The sequence below is a fragment of the Dendropsophus ebraccatus genome, chromosome 3 (genome assembly GCF_027789765.1).
Source record: "Dendropsophus ebraccatus isolate aDenEbr1 chromosome 3, aDenEbr1.pat, whole genome shotgun sequence".
NCBI lineage: Eukaryota > Metazoa > Chordata > Amphibia > Anura > Hylidae > Dendropsophus > Dendropsophus ebraccatus.
In genome coordinates this window covers 166,257,120-166,278,827 of record NC_091456.1, presented here as the reverse complement: position 1 = coordinate 166,278,827, position 21,708 = coordinate 166,257,120, and the positions used below count along the sequence as shown (strand labels likewise).

The window sequence follows — 21,708 nt, the reverse complement described above, 5'->3', positions numbered from 1 at the left end:
GGAATACCCCTTTAAATTACAAATCTGTATAACTTTAAAACCAGTTGATTTAAAAGAAAAAGATTTTCGCTGGATAAGCCCTTTTAACAATGTATTAGCAAATGTTACTAAGAAAGGTTCCAGTGTAATGCAAATGATTACATATGTGGCTGCAGAGAGATGCAGGTGGTGGAACCTTGGCAGAAAGAACAATAAATCTTTGAATGTCCCACACACGGTGTTCATGGAAAGCATAGATGCCTGTATGTTTTAACTCTCCAGAGGCCAGCTCTCCAACATTGATCTGTCAAAGTTGTTTTAGGAACACAGTAGCTGATGGTGGCAAAAACAGCAACTACCTGACTGGGGATGGGGGGGGGGGGGTTGAACTAACAGAATGTGATCAATATTTTTATTTTTCTGCATTTTAGGGATTTGTCTAGTTTTTTCAAAGAATTGTTCTGCTGTGGACCATTCAAAAATCTATTTGGAGTCAGTATATACTTTATCAATATAGAATGAAACAGCAATATAAGAATGTTAAGCATGTTCTGATGTTAAGATGAAAGATGCCTAACGGCTATTATGCTATGATTTCTTGGATCCAGTCTATGTATTCCTCAATCAGACGAGTATACACAGCTGCTCCATTAGGCTTCCCACATTGTTTATGTCCAAAAGAAAGGATTCCTCTGAAGACGCCATCACATATCAGGGGTCCGCCTGAATCACCCTGTTAAAATAAAGATAATTAATGACTTTTTAACAATCCAGTGCCATTTCTGCATTAGCATTAAAGTGTCACTATTGTTTCAGATTAATTTTCAGAATAAACCATTACATATTTACATTAGCAATGTCTCTGTTTCCCCTTTGCAGGCTCCATCCCTAGTGGTCAGTTTTCCCTGAGCTCAGCTCCAGTGGGTGTAGACTAGCTGCCATCAGGTCTCCTGTATACTGCACAGCCAGAAGAGGAGATTCTGCTCCCCTTTAGCTTAAAGAGTCCCTGTCGTAAAAAAATTTTTTGCACAAATAGTCCAGGCGATTTTAAGAAACTTTGTAATTGGGTTTATTAGGCAAATATGTCATTATCTACATTTAAAAAGCCTTTTCCCAGGTCCCCCCCCCCTCCTCTTCTTTCTGTCATCCACTGCTCAGAATCAGGAAATCTCGACTGATAAGGATCCTGTCTGTGGTATGGAGAGGGGAGGGGGAAGGAGGAAGAAACGAGATTAGTCGGCAGCAGAGAGCAGAGAACAAAGGATTACACAAGGGGGAGCTATTCAGAGGTCAGAGAGGTCAGTGGTGACTGTCAGAGGAGAGAGCCACTATGTTGCTGTAAATTAACTTTTTGTTGTCCTGTTTTGGTGCCTCATTTCCCTTTCTCCATAGGAAAACCATGAAGACAGGGGGGAGAGCTTCAAACTGCTTTTTCATGATAAAAATCCTTTTTCGGCTAATAAACCCAATTACAAAGTTTCTTAAAATCGCCTGTACTATTGATTTCTGCAAAAAAGAAAAATGTTAACGATAGTAACACTTTAATCTTACAGTATTATAGAACCAGAATCACTGCAGGAGGTAGGGGAGGGTTGAAGTCGGGTAAGTAGAGGAAGATATAGTGCAAAGTTTCTTATCACTACTTGTACTTGACTTATAGACATAATGTCATTGATAATTCTACTAGCTTGGAATGATTAGATGTATTCTTTATATTCTAAACATTCCTATTAAAAATCACTGTGCTTAAAATTGTCGATGACACCACTAACTAGTTTTATTACAACAGTGAAGAAAAAACGTATTTATTTATTTTATTTATCCCAAGATTTTATCCCAAATGTGAAAGTTATCAGCTCTCAATTAAATATGTTGCTGGGCCATTCCCTAGGACCCCCTCAGATGATGAGAATTGTGGTCACTTGTCCTTGACTGCTGCTCTATTAATTATCTATGGAACATCCGAATATTGCTGCACGCTGAAACTTAGGTTTTGAGAGCCCATAAAGTAGTGATATGTAGAGCTGCTCCCTTGGATAGGGGATAACCTTTAGTCTTAACCTTTTTAACCCCTTCACGTCAGCAATACGTTTATGTACGTTCCTGTTGCTAATGCCACGTTCCTGACTTCAGGGGCTTTAGATGTGTGTGGGACTGCTGCAGTACGAGTGGCCCCGCACAAATCAGTGTGGCTGGGGCGGGAGAGAATGACAGGCAGCTGGGATCCCGCAGCTGCCTGTCATTAAAAAAAAAGATTAAAGTATTAAAAAAAACCTTATAAACCCCCCCCCCCCAATAATAAAAGTTTTAAATACAGCGTAAATGCAAAGAGAAAAAAAAGGCCAGGATTGCTGATTTTTTTTTGTTACATTATATAGATAAAATTAATAAATGTGAGAAAATGTCCCATATACACAAATGTGATACTAATAAAAACTAGAGATCCTGGTGCATAAAATTACATCCCATACATCCCCATAGGCGAAAAAATAAAACCGTCATAATAGCCGCAAATGGAGCAATTTTAATCAATTTTAATTATTTGCAAAAAAAAAAATCATAATTTTACTGTAAAATTTAATTTGAAAAACATTGGAAAAGCTATGGAAACATGGAAACATTGTGTTCGGACTGGCATATAGAATAAAGATACGTCTGTGACTTCTAGGTGTTTGGCGTTTCCACCATCCACAAGCCGAGCTGATGGCTTTTATGTTTTGAAGATATAAAGACAAGACTTTAATGGGTGAGTGTCCCCCCTATTTTTCTCTTTTTATATTTCTATAAGAATAAAGATAAGTCAATTTTACCTTAAATTGCATTACATCAACACAGGAACCCCCAAAAGTTACAAAATTGCATAAATATCTGAATAAACCATCTCTCCAAACTTACATTACAAATGTCCTCTCCTTTAGGTCCCACACTGGTGCAAATCATGTTTTCAGTGATTTCACCTTTGAAACGTTTCTGGCATTCTTTTCTGCTAATAGTGGAGACATTGACTTCCATCAGATGTTTAGGGGATTTCCCCCCCTCAATCCTTCCCCATCCCGCTGTTTCACAGACTGTTCCTGCATCCACGTCTTCAAATGTCTCCGGTAATGGAAGAAGTTTGACTTTACGTCCAAGCTTTGCTTTAGATGACAACTGTAACACAGATCAGTATAAATATGTAAGAATCAGTTCAACGTGTCAGGTTTTAGTGGACTGGCAGATGTGGCGGTGACTGGAGCTGCCCATAAATGTCTTAAAGGGAATGTGTCATCAGAAAATAACCTATCCCCTCGGAAATGGGCTGATTTTGGCCTTATGAACCAGAGTCCATATTTTAAATATGACCTGTCTCAATTTATGCTGTTATAGCTCTGTGATGCTATAACTGATCTAATCGATTCTGAGACTATTTTCTCATGACATATTGTACTTTAGGATAGTGGTAAATTTTTTTTTTAGATTTTTTTTTTTATAAAAAAGACAAAATTAGCATTTTTCTCAGTCTTACCCACTGTGTAGGTTTAATCATGTGATATTTTTATTGCCAGAGTCATTACGCACTTATTTCCCCCCTACATTTATTATTTCATCGGGGTAGGGGCGTAGCTAATGTCCCCTGGGCCCTGGTGCGAGAGGTCAACTTGCCCCCCCCCCCCCTTTCATGACCAAGTGATGCTACTGGTAGGTGTATGTATGTGTATATATATATACCTCAAGACAGATATTACCAATAATACCAGCATATAGGAAGAGAAAATATTATCACCATACATATTACCACCATACTGTTACTGACCAAATCCAGTATACTAAGACCAATAAAACACAGTACCGGATAACAAGCAACAAATATTACCACCACATACTGACTAACACCACCACATAATGACTAATACCAGCACATACTGACTAACCCCACCGCTGCTACTGACTAATACCACCACATACTGACTAACATCACCACTGCTACTGACTAATAACACCACATATTAACACTACTGCTGCTACTGCCTAACACCACCACATACTGACTAACACCACCGCTGCTACTGAATAAGATCCACTGTACAAAGATCACTTTCACCTCATCCAGTCATATAGAGGTGGACGCAGCTCCACACAGGTTGTATACACCATATACATTACAGTGCAGTTATATCAGGTAACTCACAGGGGACGTCTTCTCAGAGTTCTTCCCTTTTCATTTTCTTTTCTCCATCTGCCCTGGGCCATTATGAGAACTTTTCCGAGCCACAAATCCACATAATCTGCCAGACAGACATATTAGACTCCTCACTCTGGCACCATCCTCATCTCTCTACTAACTGCACATCTATATTGGCCCCTTTACACCCTCATTTAGTGGGTAGCCCTGACACTATGTGACCCCCCTTATAGTATATAGATGGCCCCCACTGCATGTTGCCCCCCCTATAGATGGCCCCCTCTCCCTCCACCCCTTATAGATGGCCCCCCTCCCTTATAGGTGGCCCCCTCTCCCCTCACCCCTTATAGATTGCCCCCTCTCCCCACCCCTTATAGATGGCCCCCTCTCTTCCCGCATTATAGATGGCCCCCTCTCTCCCCCATTATAGATGGCCCCCTCTTCCCCCATCCCTTAGAGATGGCCCCCTCTTCCCCCATCCCTTATAGATTGACCCCTCTCTCCCCCATCCCTTATAGATGGTCCCCTCTTCTCACCCCTCCTTATAGATGGCCCCCTTTCTCCCCAATCCCTTATGGATTGCCCCTCTCTCCCCCATCCCTTATAGATGGTCCCCTCTCTCCGCTGCGACTCTGGTAGCTACGCCACTGCATCGGGGATATGGGCATTATATGTGTTTTGTAATTTATTTAAAAATTTTTATCTGTTTTTTTTTTTTTTTTTTTTACTTTTATACATTATTTTACTGTCCCACAATGGAGACTTCAATATCTGATTTACTGATGACAAACTGATTACATTACAATGCAGATCTGTAGTGCATTATCATCTGCCTGTCATAGGCAAAGCTAATCAGGCGCAGCCTTAGGCTATGTTCACACTGCGTATGATTCCGTCCATAGTGCGAACCGCGAATATACGCACGTAGTTTTGAGGTTGATGCGGTCGCTTGAAAGTATACGATATACGCCCGCACAATGCAAACTACGTACGAGCTTATGGCCGTATCGTATACGGCGCCGTGAAAAATGAACAAGACCATTGTTTGAGGACGGAAATGTTCGAACTCACGGCCGTGGATTTCCATGCGGTCCCGTACGAAGTACTTATTTCAGCCAAATTAAACTTGATTTTTCGATCCAAAAGGTTCTGTGAGTTTTATTGGGCAGGGCGAAGATTTCCAAGTAAATGACCTGTTTCAGATCGCTTCAAATCAAGCTAGGGAAGCATAACTGTACTGCGGGCGTATGTTCGCGGTTCGTACGCATCCGGCCGCATGTCGATTTTTCCCATGCCCGTAGTTTCAGCCGCACATGTACGGCGGCGTACGAACTAAGGACGGAATCATACGCAGTGTGAACATAGCTTTAAAGGGAATCTTTCAGGTCCCTACCAGGTGGAGCTGCAGACAGGTGCGGCACTTTAGCTTCCAAGGAAAATACTACAAGCTGATAAATGTGGCACCTCAGCTTATGAGGAAAAATGTAGTTTTATAACTTTGCAAATGGCCATTTGCAAAGACAAAAGCACCACTTGTTTTATCTCCCTACCATCTACCTGCCTATTTCTGCAGCTCTGTACCTGGTACAGACCTGACAGATTCCCATTAAGGCTATGTTCACACTACGTGATTTCCACGGCACTCACGCAGTGTTGCCTTCAGAGGAACTCCGGCCGGAATGTATACACATAGTATACACTCCGGCCGGGATCCCTAGCAGTGCCACGAGAAACTGACATGTCAGTTTTCTGCGGCAGCTATTCAATGAATAGCGTCCGCAGAAAACCCTGTCAGTTCACACAATGGAGCGTGCAGCAGGAGTTCTGATGCGGGCGCCCACGGACGCGCCCGCATCAGAACTCAGCAGCGCTAAAGATCATCCAGCCATGGGTCACGGGACGGCCGGTCTCTTACCAAGTGTGAACATAGTCTAAGGCTGAGGCGGATCAGCTTCCGTAGCTATGACACAGGAGGCCTCAAGGAAGCCTCCTATTGTCATAGCAACCATTGGGGCTTTGCACAGCCTCACTTTGCCCCTCCGCTATTTTGTCTCAAACCCCCTCCTGATAGTAAGTAAGCTCATGCATGTGAGCAGGGCCCTCACTCCTCATGTATGGATAATTATATGTATACTAGAAAATGTACCCGGTGCTGCCCGGGTATAAAGTGTCAGTGTGTTAATTAGATTTGTTCCAAGGAGGCAAATCTATGCCCTTGTTTTTTTTTGTTTAAGGGGAAATCGCCAGGAGCCCTATATACCCCTACATGCCCTATATACCCCGACAGTTCTGCACTGTTTATGTAAATTGTAGGTTAGAAATAAACTAAAGACTTTAAACGTCCTAAATACCTAATAGCCAAACTGAGATGTCATCATGTGATCAGACTGTATACAGAGCCTGGTTATATACAACATTGTCAGTTTTATATACAGAGCCTGGTTATATACAACATTGTCAGTGTTATATATAGCCTGGTTATATGCAACATTGTCCATGTAATAGACAGCCTGGTTATATGCAACATTGGCAGTGTTATACAGTATACAGCCTAATATACAACATAAACAGTGTTATACTGAGCCTGGAGCCTGGTTATATACACCATTGGCAGTGTTATATACAGCCTGGTTATATACAATATTGGCAATGTTATATACAGCCTGGTTATGTACAACATTGGTAGTGTTATGCTGAGCCTGGTAATATGCAACATTGGCAGTGTTATATACGGCCTGGTTATAAACAACATTGGCAGTGTTATATACAGCCTGGTTATGTACAACATCAGCAGTGTTATATACAACATTGGTAGTGTTATGCTGAGCCTGGTTATAGACAACATTGACAGTGTTCGTAGAGGTCCTGTATACCTGTAGTATGTAGTTGGTGGAGGTCCTGTATATCTGTAGTGTATAGTTGGTGGAGGTCCTGCATACTTGTAGTGTGTAGTTTCGCCCCCCCCCCACACACACCGACTGCAGACCATAAGTAAAGTGTGTGTGCAGAAAACCTGCAGCTTATAATAATAAGTGCATACACAATCCTGCATCATCATAATCTGGCCCTCTTAGGCACTACCTTTCATCCTTGGTGAGGAAAACACAGAAGAGGTTTCAAAGTTTCTAATACTGTATACACTCCCCTCCCTGCAGGTAGCCCCCATACTGTATACACTCCCCCCCTGCAGGTAGCTCCCGTACTGTATACACTCCCCCCTGCAGGTATTCCCCATACTGTATACACTGCCCTACTTGCAGATAGCAGCCATACTGTATACACTCCCCTCTTCAGGTAGCCACCCATGCTGTATACACTCCCCCCTTCAAGTAGCCCCCATGCTGTATACCCCCCCCCCAGGTATCCCCCATGCTGTATACATTCCCTAACACCCCCTTACTGTATACATTCCCCAACACCACCACCCAGCAGGTAAGCCCATTACTGTATACACTGTATATACACTGTACACTGTTAAGGTGCCTTCACACTTACCGGTTTCGGAGCGGATTTCACGCTGCGAATTCGTAGCTAAATCCACTGCGGATCCAGTGTCATTCAACCCTATGACACTACATACTCGGAGTGCGATTGACATCCCGCTGTGAGTATGTAAAATAACCCCCTCGGCACCCGGAGCGTAACTTACACTGACAAAGGCATCCATCATCCCGCCCGCACAGGCTGCTGTTAGATCGTGCAGCCTGTGTTCAGCGCTGTGCTGCCGCTGCCGGGCACGGCTCTCTCCTCACGGCTCTGGACGTCCCCCCCGAAGCAAGCTGGAGCGGTGTGTGCAGCGTCCAGAGCCGTGAGGAGAAAGCTGAACTCACTGGAGGGGAGGCTGCACGATCTAACAGCGGTCTGTGCGGGCGGGATAATGGGTGCCCCTGTGAGTGTAAGTTACGCTCCGGACACGAGGGGGTTATTTTACATACTCGCAGTGGGATGTCAATCCCCCCTGCGAGTATGTAGTGTCATAGGGTTGAATGACACTGGATCCGCAGTGGATTTCACTGTGAATTCGCAGCGTTAAATCCGCTGCGGATCCGGTAGGTGTGCAGACACCCTTACTATATTTATTTCTGTGGATCTGTTGTGAGGCAGCTGTCCTAGCAACCAATCAGATTCCAGCTCCCTTTGAAAATGAAAGTAGTAATCTTTTTGGTTGCTAAGGCTTTCAACTGCTGTTTCTGCTGGTCAGCTTCAGCACTAATTATATCACCTGTGTTTGCAGTGAGATTTTCCCATTCATCTCTATGCTCTTACCCCTCCCCCTCCCCTCCTGTACATCTGGCGGGGACGGGACCTTCGCTCTAACCTTCCCGGGCACCCAATGTATCTGTGAGCCAAATTTGGGGTCAAACGGTTCAGGCGTTTGGAAGTCTATACGGGACAGACAGACAGACAGACTTTTATTTTTATGATATAGATCTCTGTAATGTCTATTTTCTGTCTATGTATGTCCCCCCAGAATTGTGCAGAAAAGTGCTGCGGAATCTGTTGGCACTATATAAATAAAAATTATTATTATAATTATTAATGTGAGCAGAGGGAGAAATTTCCCTCTTTTCTGCACTATAGATGCTTAACATTTTTTTAGTGAAGCACAGTGAAGTAAGATGTTCACTTTGATGGACAGAAACTTCTCCTAACACCCACCACCCTGCTCTGAACTAGGAGCCACTCACTGATCTGTATACCATACAGTGTAGTGGTCTACATACAGGAAAGGCCAGGGCCCTACTGCAATTTTTGGCCCAGCAGCCATGTGGCTGTCAGTGCATGCTGGGAGTTGTAGTGACTCGTCTCCTTATTAGCCACAGAACCCTATACTAGCCTAGGCTTATGCTCGACATTGTTCTAAAGCGTTCATGGGATACAGGAGTAGGCACAGCTCCTCCTCAGTTTTATGAAATGGCGCACTACATACGAACTACGCGATCCACACAACCTCCAACAAGGCAGATAAGGAATAGCTAATAGGGGCAATGATCTGCAGAGGACACAATGCCCTGCAATGACATGTGAGGGGCAATTATAAGCGGAGCAGGAAGGTATTGATCAGGGCGCAGAAAAGACCCTGGGATATGACTACTACTTGTCCGGGCCCCGCCATCTCCGCCATCAGCCCCCACATACCAGTGCCTGCTGCTTACCTCCTCCACCCAGAGCTTTCAGGCCCTGGTTCTCCTGTAGCACCCTTAGCACGGTGCGGCCTCCCGGCAGGGCAAGCTTCTTCCTGCGCTGTATGCTCTCTTGGTTCTTGTCCTGCAGCACATAGCATCTCCCTGTTTAGAGTGCAGAGGGTCCCCTATGGGTCATGGGCCCCTTGGCCGCTGCGAACCCTTTTTAATGGGAAAGACGGCTCTGCTGTGACCTGTGAGGAGGTCTTTCCACAGGGAGCTGCTATTGTCTATTCTATCTACTGGTGTCACATGTTGCTGCTATGCTGTACAGATCACTTTACAGCACTTTACAGGAAGAACCAGCATAGTTTTAACCCCAGTGGTGAGAATGTAAAATGCAAGGTTTCAGGATTATTTTACAAGATAGATAGAAAAACGGAAAAATAGAGAAAAAGTCACCAAAATTCTTAAAAAATTTCTTTAACAAAATTATTTAACCCTGTGAGTATGGATGATCCGAACCTGCCAAGGTTCGGGTTCGTACGAACCCGGACTCTCGGCAATGATTCCCGCTGTCTTAAACCTCCGTGGAGAGGGTGGATACAGCGGCAAGACTGCCTGGAAAACCGGGATACAGCCACAGCCATAGGCTGTATCCCAGTTTTCCAGGCGGTCCTCCCGCTTTATCCACCCGCTCCACGGAGGTTTAAGACAGCGGGAAACATTGACGAGAGTCCGGGTTCGTACGAACCCGAACATCGGCAGGTTCGGACCATCCCTACCCGTGAGGACCGATGATGTACCTGCATGTCTTTGTGCCCTTAGGGGAAGTCAGAGAGGGGTCATGCCTTGACTCCATTGTGAAGCACGTGGCTATTAGCGGGTGCTGCGATCGGCTGCAATCAAATGCTATTAAAAGCTGATCCCTGGTGGTCTAGTTGACAGATCACCTCCAAATCCACAATGCGATTGCAGATGGGCAATGTTTGCTTCTGCTTGTGCTAGGCCTCAGCACAGCAATGGCGCTGATCCTGACTCGGGGCTCGATTTTTTTTTTTTTGGCTCCAGCTCATCGTATTGGAGCACTGATCTTATAGATCAATGCAGTATGTATACACTGCATTGATCTCTATGAGAGATCAGTACAGTTGTCATAGAAGTCTTCAGAAGCACTTTAAATTACTGTGTAAAAAAAGTTTTTTCATTAATAAAAAATCCCCCCAGTAAAAGTTTAAATCACCCCCCTTTTCCCATTTATAAATAAAAATAAATAAATAAACATATTTGGTATCGCTGCATGTAGAATCACCTGAACTCTTAAATTATCACATTTCTGATCTTGCATGGTAAACAGCGTAAGTGCCAAAAAAGGGATGGAATTAGAACAATTTTAAGAACATTTCTGTCAAATAAAATAAAAATTGGCTTGATCCATAAAGGGTTAACAAGAAGTGATTTTCGGATGACACATTCCCTTTAAGGTTCTGTTAGCCATTAGCTATTTTTCCCAACTGCCTCATAAACAAGCTATGTACAGTATAATATTTATACATGCTGTATAAGGCTGGGTTCACACTACGTATATTTCAGTCAGTATTGCGGTCCTCATATTGCAACCAAAACCCGGAGTGGATTAAATACACAGAAAGGCTCTGTTCACACAATATAACAGTAAATAACTGCCATTATTTCAATATAACAGCCGTTGTTTTAAAATAACAGCAAATATTTGCCATTATATGGCGGCCATCCACTCAATTGAAACATTGTGTGAACAGAGCCTTTCTGTGTTTTTAATCCACTCCTGGTTTTGGTTGCAATATGAGGACCACAGTGCCTGAATGAGGGAAAATTGCCATACAATTAAAAGCTCTTTTTTTACCTTAGTAAGTTACCAGTATAGATAATTCAGCTACTATTACCTCATTTAGTTGTTAATTTCTATATGAGAACATATGGAATTGTTTCCTTCAGTTGGGCATGTGATCTCATGACCACCCCCTGGAAATTACATCTAAACTATTAAATGTCTATATGACCAAGCTGCATGGATTGCTCCACACTAGCCCCCCGCAAGTTATCCTCCCTGACTGTATACTTACAGACTCTAAACTTATTTAGAGATATATAGAGATGACCATTTTTACAACGGAGACAGAGATGGTACTGGCTCTAGCTGCCCATGCATTGTTGTGCTGAGGCATCATGGCATTAATAGCAGCTTTGAAAGAGAGAGGATGCAGTTTGAAATCAGAAAGTCAAGATGGTGGCTGATCAGAGGTCACATGACCCAGATACAGTTGCAGAGCAGGGAAGAAAAAGACTACACTGCAGCAAGTGATGGTGAGGGGGCATGGTATGGACAAAAAGCAAATAACCAACTGGGAAAGCTTCCTTACCAGAGAGTTATCTTGAATTCTGTTTCCATGGTATGTAGAATAATATAGGCTACTATGAGTGAAGGATTGGAAAAGCTGATGAAGGTGGGTATCTGTTTGTATTATTTGCAGACCTCAAAATATGCTAAGGATCTGTTCACACTGCCACTGGATTTTATTCCACAGGGTTCCTAATAGTAGTGGGTATTAAACTGGCAGTATTAATGGTCATCTATCTATCTATCTATCTATCTATCTATCTATCTATCTATCTATCTACAGTATTATCTATTGTTCGGAAAGAAGATGAAATGGTAGGTCATTACTTTCATGAGTTGAATGTCATTGCCATGTGTCCTATAATTCGGATGGGGGATGCCTTTCTTAACAGAGAGAATCTGTCTTCCACTTTCTTTGGTACTTGCACTAATTGAATGAGCTCCAAGAATAACCTTTGTTTTACCCTTGTGCCTAGAAGCAAAAAATATAAAAAGAAATTCATATTTAAGAAATAAAAGAAAGAAAGAAAACCATAACACTTAAAGTCAAAATTTACAATATTAGTTTTCAGTGTGTGCTTGCTTTAAAGCGACTCTGTACCCACAATCTGACCCCCCAAACCACTTGTACCTTCAGATAGCTGCTTTTAATCCAAGATCTGTCCTGGGGTCCGTTTGGCAGGGGATGCAGTTATTGTCATAAAAACAACTTTTAATCCGGCAGCGCTGTGTCTAACGGCTGGGGCTTACATTTGTATATGCATTAGGCTGGCACCACCTCTCTGTCCTTCCTCCCCACCCTCCTCATCATTAGGAATGCTCCAGGCAGATTGCTTCCTATTCCCCACCTGTGGCAGCTCAGCATATGGGCTGGATAGTTAATACACCTGTGCAAAGCTCAAACAGCAGTAAATGTTCCTGGATCATTCCTAATGATAGAAAGGGTGGGAAGGAAGGACGGAGAGGTGGTGCCAGCCTAATGCATATACAAATCTAAGTCCCGGCCATCAGACACAGCGCTGCAGGATTAAAAGTTGTTTTTATGACAATAACTGCATCACCTGCCGAACGGACCCCGGGACAAATCTTGGAATAAAAGCAGCTATCTGAAGGTACAAGTGGTTTGGGAGGGACAGATTGTGGGTACAGAGTTGCTTTAAAGGGGTACTCCGGGGAGGGGTTGAAATAGAACTTACCTCCCAGGTTCCAGCGACGGCTCTGGGATCACACCGCCCCGTACCCCTTCTCGTGGCTGCTTCCTGGTTAGAGCTGCTGCTTGAGACGTGACGTTTCAAGGCAGCTCTGCCATTCAGTGGTTGTAGCGGAGTCCGGCCTCAGCCGCTGAATGGCTGAGCTGCCTTGCCTTGTCACGTCTCATGCCGCAGCTCTAACCAGGAAGCAGCCACGGGACGAGGATATGGGACGGCTTGATCTGGGAGCCGCCACTGGAACCGAGAAGGTAAGTCACCACCTTCTATTTCAACCCCTCCCTGGCCATACACAGATTATACTGCAGGGCCGGAGTACCCCTTTAACCAAATTTGTGATCAGACTGGAAAAGAGGAAGTATAAAGAAAAATGTGTAAAACTGTCCATCCACGGTAACTCAAAGTGAGACAATCCTACATGCACACACCATCATTGTTTTCTCACTGATTCTTTATGACTCTCTGGGTCTCTGTACACTGATTATAATACAGCCATGTGCATTTTACCTGATGAGCAGGGTTGTATTTACAGCTAGTGCTGCCCAAATATCAGATTGAATACACTAGAGATGACCCAATCATTTAAAAATTTGGTTTGTGACATTCATGGTTTTCTACTGCCTGTGTGCACTCTCCTGGTGTTCCATGTTTTCAGCCTGCTCAGGCAATGACTGACTAAGGGACAGAACCGTGGCCAGCAATTGGCTGAGCAGGCTGTCACTCTTGACTTACAGGAGCCACAGCCCGTTCAGCCAATTACTGGCTGCGGTGCTTGCCCTCAGTTATAACCTGAGCAGGTTGAAGACATGGAAGAGGACATAGGGGAACAGTGCAGACAGGTGAATAAATCTTTTTTTTTTTTTTTTTTTTGGGGGGGGGGGGGGGGGGATTTTGTTAACGAATTTAGCAAATAATTGTTTTGTCAACTAAGGCTAGGTTCACACTGTGTTTTTCCTATCCATTAACATATATGTTTTATGGTAAAAACAGATGCAAAAAAAAAGATGCAATTGTGTGCCATCCGTTTGGATTTGTTTTTCCATTGACTTCTATTATTAAAAAAACTGATCGAAATGGATGTGTTTTTTTTTAACGTACACAAAAATAGCGTTGACTACTTTCTGTCCATTAAAAGTAACCAAATAAAAACACATACGTTGCACAGATAGGAAAAACATAGTGTGAACCCAGCCTAATTTAAAAATCTTCAAAATTTAGCTTCATCAAGGAATCAAACTTTTGCTTAATTTGCTGTGAATCCAGCGAAACTCATCTCTAGAATACACCCCATTAGGGCGATTCCACAGGTGTCAGGATTTGCAACAGTGGCTGTGAATCTGCAGGTAAAGTTCCCATCAATTCTGATGGAGTCTGATGTGGATTTTTTAAGCTTTCAGCATGGTGAATGCGGCTACATAAGGAAGTCCAATAAAATACAAATTTGCTGCACTTTTGTGTGGCGGCGTGAATGAGGGATGCTTGAGAATAAGGATTATTCCTCAAAAAGTCGCTATCATCAGCGTTTGCAGCCGTGATGCCGTTCACCTTAATGGAGATGACTGCAGCGCAATATTGAGCAAAACCAACTTCCCTTCTCTTGTCGTCAGCATCCGGACTATTTGAGCACGTAATACGGTTGAATACTTTTTTGTTATACCTTGAGTTTTGTGAAAAGTACAAATAATACAAAAAGATTTTGCAAAGAAAAACCCATAGCACTGATCAGTGTATGTAATGTAATGTAAAAAAGTTAAAGTCCCCTAAGGGGTCATAAAAAGTGTAAAAAAAAAAAATAAAAATAAAAAAGTTTTAAAAAACATTACATAGCCCCTCCCCAATAAAAAATTTAATCCCCCCTTTTTCATTTTTTAAATAAAACACATAAAAATAAATAAATAAGCATATCATATACCGTAGCGTGCGTAATCATCCAATCTAATAAAATAAATCAATATTGTTCCTGCACGGTGAATGGCCAGGATTGATTGTTTTTATTACATTTTATTTAAAATAAAATGAATAAAAATTGATCATTTATGTCTCATCAACACAAATATGGTATTAATAAAAACTAGAGATTATGGTACAAAAAAATTACATCCGATACACCCCGTACGTAAAACATGTAAACACGGACCCCCCCCCACACACACACACACACATACAAACAATTAGCAGAATTGTATTTCTTTCTCAATTTCACCCCATAAATAATATTTTGGGGGTTCCACCATATATGGTATGGTAGATCAAAAGGCGCCATTACAAAGCACACCTGTTCCCAAAAAAAACAAGCCCTCACTTGGCCCTGTAGATGGAAAAATAAAAGAGTTATAGCATTTAGAAGGCGAGGAGGAAAAAATGAAACGGCCAAATTGAAAATTGTCCCAGTCCTTAAAGGGGTAGCATAACTGTGCTCAGCCAATCGCGGCTGAGCATCTGATGACGCGGCAGAGGGTGGCCGGCATGAGGGACGGCTGGAGCGGTTTGGCCGGCCTCCCGAAGATGTCGTCATTGTCCCAAGATAGTGGCCGGGGTCGGCACGAATGCGGTGGGTATAATGGACCACATTTCCGGGGTGGGGGGGAACACGGGGAAGGGGGCCATTTACATAACACACATTACAAAATTGTATAACTTGTAATGTGTGTTATTTTGTGAATAAATGTTTAGCGCTGCACTACCCCTTTAAGGCCATTTTGGGCTCTGTCCTTAAAGGGTTAAAGAGAGACATATCAAAAGTTTTATCTGGTCTTGGTCTGAGTGCTCAAACTGCAACCAATCAGGAGACCTAGACAACCCCATAGACTTGCATTGAAAGTCTATCTAGGTCACGTGACACAGAGTCGGGAGAGAATGCACTGCACATGTACGTCTCTCGGCTCATTGTCCTGATTCGCCACAGTCTGAATGCTTAGACCCTGACCCCTGAGGAAAACTTTGGATATGTCTCTCTGACAATAAAGTTTTTTTTGTTTTAATAATATTGCCCATTTTGCCCATGTTCCTGTGTGTTAGGTTCTTTACTTTTGTTGTGCATGTCCCTATCTGTGCCAGGTATGGGGAGATGTACTTACATTGTGCAATGAGCTGCAGTCAGCACCCAGTCTTTAGCGATCAGGATTCCTCCACATGAATGATGCTTTTCATTTCGTATAGAAGCCATGTAGGGTCTGGAGTTAGGCTTAGCTTCATGTCCATTTACGATGCTCAAATCTGATCCTGTAGACATGTGTTGTATATGGTAAAAGGATATATTGCTAGAATTCAAAAATTCTCGCATTATTAAATACTGTCACATTTTTCTCCCAATACACTTTAGAACGTAACATACTACATCTATGTCTAACTTAGACAAGGAGAATGGACAGTAATGTCAGGTCCCAGCAGGCCCAACAGGGACCAGTAAACTAAGAACAGGATGTCCAAAGTGGACAACCTCCATAATGTCCAATTATAATATAATAAGATCAGGAGTCGATCACTCTGTGACCACTCTGCTAGTGAATGCACAAAGCTTACAGAGGGCGCCCCATTACAGAGAGTGGGGGCTGTAGGAAACCTTATGACCATCCCTGTATTAAATGGTCCGATATTCTATGTAAGCGGGTGCCGATCAAGCAGATCTTGCTAATTGAGTCTATTAAAAGGCTTGATGTTTGTGCAGCAAGGGATATACAATGGTGCCTTGGAATCTGTAATTCATTCCGGGACCGTGCTTGTAATCCAAATCCACTTTTAAATCAAAGCAAATTTTCCCATTAGAAATCACTGATATGCAGACATTCGTTTTCACATTCCAAAAATAATGATTTTTTTTTAATTCTGAATAACATGTAGAACGGAAGAAACAAACATTTAAAAACAGCTGAATGTCATATTATCAGTTACTGTACAGTATAGCAATCAGCATGTGGAGTATAATGTATAGTAACTGCATAAACCTGAAAAACAGCAGCAGTTTGTAGATACAAAATGGAACTGGAGATCCCCATAATGCAGTAGCATAGTACAACAGGCTAGAATAGAGAAGCAGGGCTGCTGTCAGAGGTCTGTGTGGTCACATGACAGCAATGGGGAAGGGGGGGTCTGTTCAGTATTGACCAATCAGGAAGTGAGAATCACAGAGCTGTGCAGGAGGACAGTGACAGAAACTTTTCTATACAGCAGTGTGAGTGCAGGCACATTATAGCAGCAGTGTGCATAGCTGAGTGTGAGTGCAGGAACATTATATCAGGAATGGAGAGGATGAGAAACACAAGGGCTGACAGAGACTGCAGGGAGCATGAAGGAATGAGCAAGGCAGATGTGGACACAGTATAGCAGCACTCTCAGTCCGGTTAGAGAGGGGTTACAGCTATGAAGAGATTACCTCCACCACCCTGTCCTGAAGTAGATCTGCTATGATTTGGAAGATGAGGGAGACTTCCTGGGTCAGAGTACAGGGCTGTAGACCCCGCTATGCAGACCATGCCCCTCCCCCACTCCCCCTCCCACCCAGTACAGCGATCTCTTAAACCAGGCATGTCCAAAGTCCGGCCCGCGGGCCATTTGCGGCCCGCGTTCCGAACTTTTACGGCCCCCCAGGTATCCGGCAGCAACACGCCACTCTAGTGCACAGAAAAGGAAAGCCGAAATCTTGCGATGTCCGAGATTTCGGCTTTCCTTTCCCGTGCACTAGAGCAGTGTTTTCCAACCAGTGTGCCGCGGGTGCCGTCCCCCTCACCTACTGGCCTGGACGTGCTCCTCCAATCAGGGGAGACCAGGAGCGTGGTGCGCCACGCACCATGCTCCCGGTCTCCCCTGATTGGAGGAGCAAGTCCGGGCCAGTAGGTGAGGGGGACGGCGCCCGCGGCGAGCATCTCAAGGAAGGTGAGCAGGGATGGGGGAGAAACAGGAGAGAAGCAGGGGGGAGAGAAACATGGGGATGGGGGAGAAGCAGGGGGGAGAGAAACATGGGGATGGGGGAGAAGCAGGGGGGGAGAGAAACATGGGGATGGGGGAGAAACAGGGGAGAGAAGCAGGGGGGAGAGAAACATGGGGATGGGGGAGAAGCAGGGGGGAGAGAAACATGGGGATGGGGGAGAAACAGGGGGGAGAGAAACATGGGAATGGGCGAGAAGCAGAGGAGAGAAGCAGGGGGGAGAGAAACATGGGGATGGGGGAGAAGCAGGGGGTAGAGAAACATGGGGATGGGGGAGAAGCAGGGGAGAGAAGCAGGGGATAGAGAAACTTGAGGATGGGGGAGAAGCAGGGGGTAGAGAAACATGGGGATGGGGGAGAAGCAGGGGAGAGAAGCAGGGGGTAGAGAAACATGGGGATGGGGGAGAAGCAGGGGAGAGAAGCAGGGGGTAGAGAAACATGGGGATGGGGGAGAAGCAGGGGGGAGAGAAACATGGGGATGGGGGAGAAGCAGGGGAGAGAGAAACATGGGGATGGGGGAGAAGCAGGGGGGAGAGAAACATGGGGATGGGGGAGAAGCAGGGGGGAGAGAAACATGGGGATGGGGGAGAAGCAGGGGGGAGAGAAACATGGGGATGGGGGAGAAGCAGGGGGAGAGAAACATGGGGATGAGGGAGAAGCAGGGGGGAGAGAAACATGGGGATGGGGGAGAAGCAGGGGGGAGAGAAACATGGGGATGGGGGAGAAACAGGGAAGAGAAGCAGGGGGGAGAAAAATATGAGGATGGGGGAGAGAAACAGGGATATCCCTTTTGTGTTTATCGAAACAGGCCCAGGTTTCACACTGAGTGAGTATAAATACATTTAGAATCTATATTATTAACTATATGTATAATATGTCCTGTTTTAGTGTCATTTTGTGCCATTTTGGTTGGTGGTGTGCCCCGGGATTTTTTAAGTATAAAAAGTGTGCCGTTTTCAATAAACTTTGTAAAAAAAAAAGTTTATTTGCATTCATTTTAATGGTCCAAAGAATGTCAAGCAAAATGGTCGGCCCCCGCACATGTTCACTTCATCAAATTTGGCACTCTTCGAAAAAAGTTTGGACATGCCTGTCTTAAACCAAAGCAATGCTCTTAAACCAAGTTACAATTTTGAAAAACTGTGAGCTCTTAACCCATAGCTGCACCAGGACGTTACTGAACGTCCTCGTGCCGCTATGGGAGTTCAGAGGGGGGTTGCGCGGCGACCCCCCTCTGAACTGCCGCGATCCCGGGTGCCGCATGTAGCCCGGGATCGCGTCTATTAGCGGGCACGGTCCGATCGCCGTGCCCGCTAATTAAGTACTTAGAAGCAGCTGTCAAAGTTGACAGCTGCTTCTAAATACATGCTCATCTTAATACCTGGTGGTCTAGTGGGGGGATCGCCCCCCGTGGCGTGATTGCGGGGAGGCGATCCCCGCATCCATCCCGGGCCGGGGTCTGCACCGTAATGGCGCTGTTCCCGACTCGGCATTCTATTGCTTTCGGCTGCAGCAGCCAAAAGCAATAGAACACCGATCTCATGGATTCATGCAGTATAACTGTACTGCATGGATCTCTATAAGAGATCAGAGTGCATATACTAGAAGTCCCCCAGGGGGAATAACCCTAACCCCAGGGGGAAAAACCCTAACCCCAGGGGGGCTTCTAGTATATGTGTAAAGTAAAAGAAAAATGTATTTTTAAGAACACAAAATCCCCTCCCCTAATAAAAGTCTGAATCACCCCCCTTTCCCCATTTTATAAATAAAAATAAATAAATAAATAAATATACAAACATGTTTGCTATTGCCGCGTGCGTAATCGCCCGAACTATTAATTAATCACATTCCTGATCTCACACGGTAAACGGCGTAAGCGCAAAAAAATCCCAAAGTGCTAAATTGCGCATTTTTGGTCGCATCAGATCCAGAATAATTGTTATAAAAAGCGATCAAAAAGTCGTATATGCGCAATCAAGGTACCGATAGAAAGATCACATCGTTGTAATCGTAACAACTTAAGGAACATATATAACAAGTCAGTTTTACCCTACGGCGAACGGAGTAAAAACAAACCCCCCCAAATAAAAAAAAACATTTTTTTTTCAATGTCACCACACATATAATTTTTTTCTGGTTTCCTGGCACATTTTAGGCAAAAATTACATCTGCCATAGCAAAGTACAATTAGTTGCGCAAAAAATAAGGGCTCACTTGGGTCTCTAGGTGGAAAAATGCAGGCGCTATGGCCTTATATACACGAGGAGGAAAAAACGAAAGCGCAAAAATGAAAACTGGCTGTGTCCCCTAAGGGTTAAACCAAAACGCTCTTAAACCAAGTTACTCTTAAACCAAGGTACCACTGTGTATATATATTTTGTTAGCGAACTGGCTGTAGCTGTATCCCGGTTTTCCAGGCGGTCCTCCCGCTGTATCCACCTTCTCCACGGAGGTTTAAGACAGTGGGAATCATTGCCGAGAGTCCAGGTTCGAACGAACCCGAACCTCGGCAAGTTCGGACCATCCCTAGTTCTTACCTTCAGAGATCAGCAGACACACGGCAGAGAGGATCAGAATGTGGAGAAGCTTCATGACTGTACGATATGCTCAGTAGGGATCTTAGGTGAGTCTATGTAGATGTCTCTGGCTGTAGGTGTTAATATACTGTACAGGATGTATCTACACAATCTACCACAAATTAATTTACCAGAAATGAGTAATTCACCAGAGGTGAGTAATCATAAATTTTAGTCAGTTCAGCACAAGGGAAGTCCATGCCCTCTTTGCACCATGTGACACCTAACGTCTGTTTGGCAAGAGCAGCGCAGACCATTGTTTGACCTTCACAAATGTAGACATATGTCTAAAACAATTTAGCAAAAGTGCAAAGAACATATATAAGGGGTATTCCCATCTTGACTAACATCGATAAACTTGTAGGAGTCATCAAGTGAAATATTTTTGCTAATAAATTCAATTAGCAAACTTGCCTCCTTCTCCTCATATGCTGCTCTTTTCCTCCTATTGTCGACAGCTTGTCTAGGTTATCGACCACCACCCTTTTTTTTTTTTTTAAAGTGATGATCTGGCAGGTGTATATAGCTGTAATGTAAATGTGTTATATAAAATATTGTATAAACATGAAGAATCCCATACAGAAACCTCCCCAAATACTTTTTTTTTTTACCTCAATTTTACCTCACAAATAATTTTTTGTTTTGCTGCATGTTTTATGGAAAAATTAAGGGTATAATTACAAAGTACAATCCCACAAAAACAAAAAGCCATTATATGATTCTGTACATAAAAAACTATAAAAGTTATGAATTTTGAAAGTAACAAGGAGAAGACAACCTTGACCTCCATAGTACAATAATAAAAATGTTGGAAACTTGTACACAAACAAAAAGGATAACCATCTAAAAACCAACAACTTGACGGAACCAAATAGTGGCATGGCGTGTATTCTGGATAGACACAGGTGAATGTCTTATTACACAGCCCGATCCTCACTATAAGGCTATGTTCACATTACGTGAACATCCTGCAGTTCCTTGACCCCGGCCGGGTCACTGAACGGCCGGTCTTAGCCCGGATCATCCCGGACGGTACTTAAGTACCGGCCGTGTGATCTTTCCGGCCGCGGAGCTCTGATGCGGGCGCTTCAGCGCGCGCCCACATCAGAGCTTCCCATAGCACACAGTGAAGCAAGCGGCCGGAGCCACTCGCTTCACTGTGTGAACTGACAGGCCTTTCTGCGGCTGGAATTCACTGAATTCCGGCCGCAGAAAACTGATCTGTCAGTTATTTGCGCCGCCACATAGATCCCGGCCGGAGCGTATATGATGTGTGTACGCTCCGGCCGGGATCCCATTGCAAGTAAGGTTATGTTCCACCCCGCAAAACTACGGCCGTAGTTCTGCGGCGAGAACT

The 21,708-nt window shown here is 44.0% G+C and overlaps 1 protein-coding gene across 1 annotated transcript; it reads right to left on the bottom strand.

Moving 5' to 3' along the window:
• Nucleotides 1-222: 222 nt before the first annotated feature.
• LOC138787445 (granzyme A-like) lies at nucleotides 223-20,400 on the bottom strand. Its single transcript, XM_069964743.1, has 5 exons — nucleotides 20,313-20,400; nucleotides 15,930-16,074; nucleotides 11,972-12,116; nucleotides 2,875-3,129; nucleotides 223-712 (listed from the first exon to the last, which is right to left on the bottom strand). Exons 1-5 carry the CDS (start codon nucleotides 20,365-20,367, stop codon nucleotides 563-565), a joined length of 750 nt encoding a protein of 249 aa, XP_069820844.1. The 5' UTR covers nucleotides 20,368-20,400; the 3' UTR covers nucleotides 223-562.
• Between the last annotated feature and the right edge of the window lie 1,308 nt (nucleotides 20,401-21,708).

Excerpts from the sequence above, each read along its gene's own strand:
- LOC138787445 (XM_069964743.1), bottom strand. The coding sequence starts at position 20,367 with ATGAAGCTTCTCCACATTCTGATCCTCTCTGCCGTGTGTCTGCTGATC. Across the intron at positions 12,117-15,929 it reads ACTGCAGCTCATTGCACAAT|GCACAAGGGTAAAACAAAGG; the intron begins GTAAGTACATCT and ends TTTTGCTTCTAG. Across the intron at positions 713-2,874 it reads AAGGAGAGGACATTTGTAAT|GGTGATTCAGGCGGACCCCT; the intron begins GTAAGTTTGGAG and ends TTATTTTAACAG.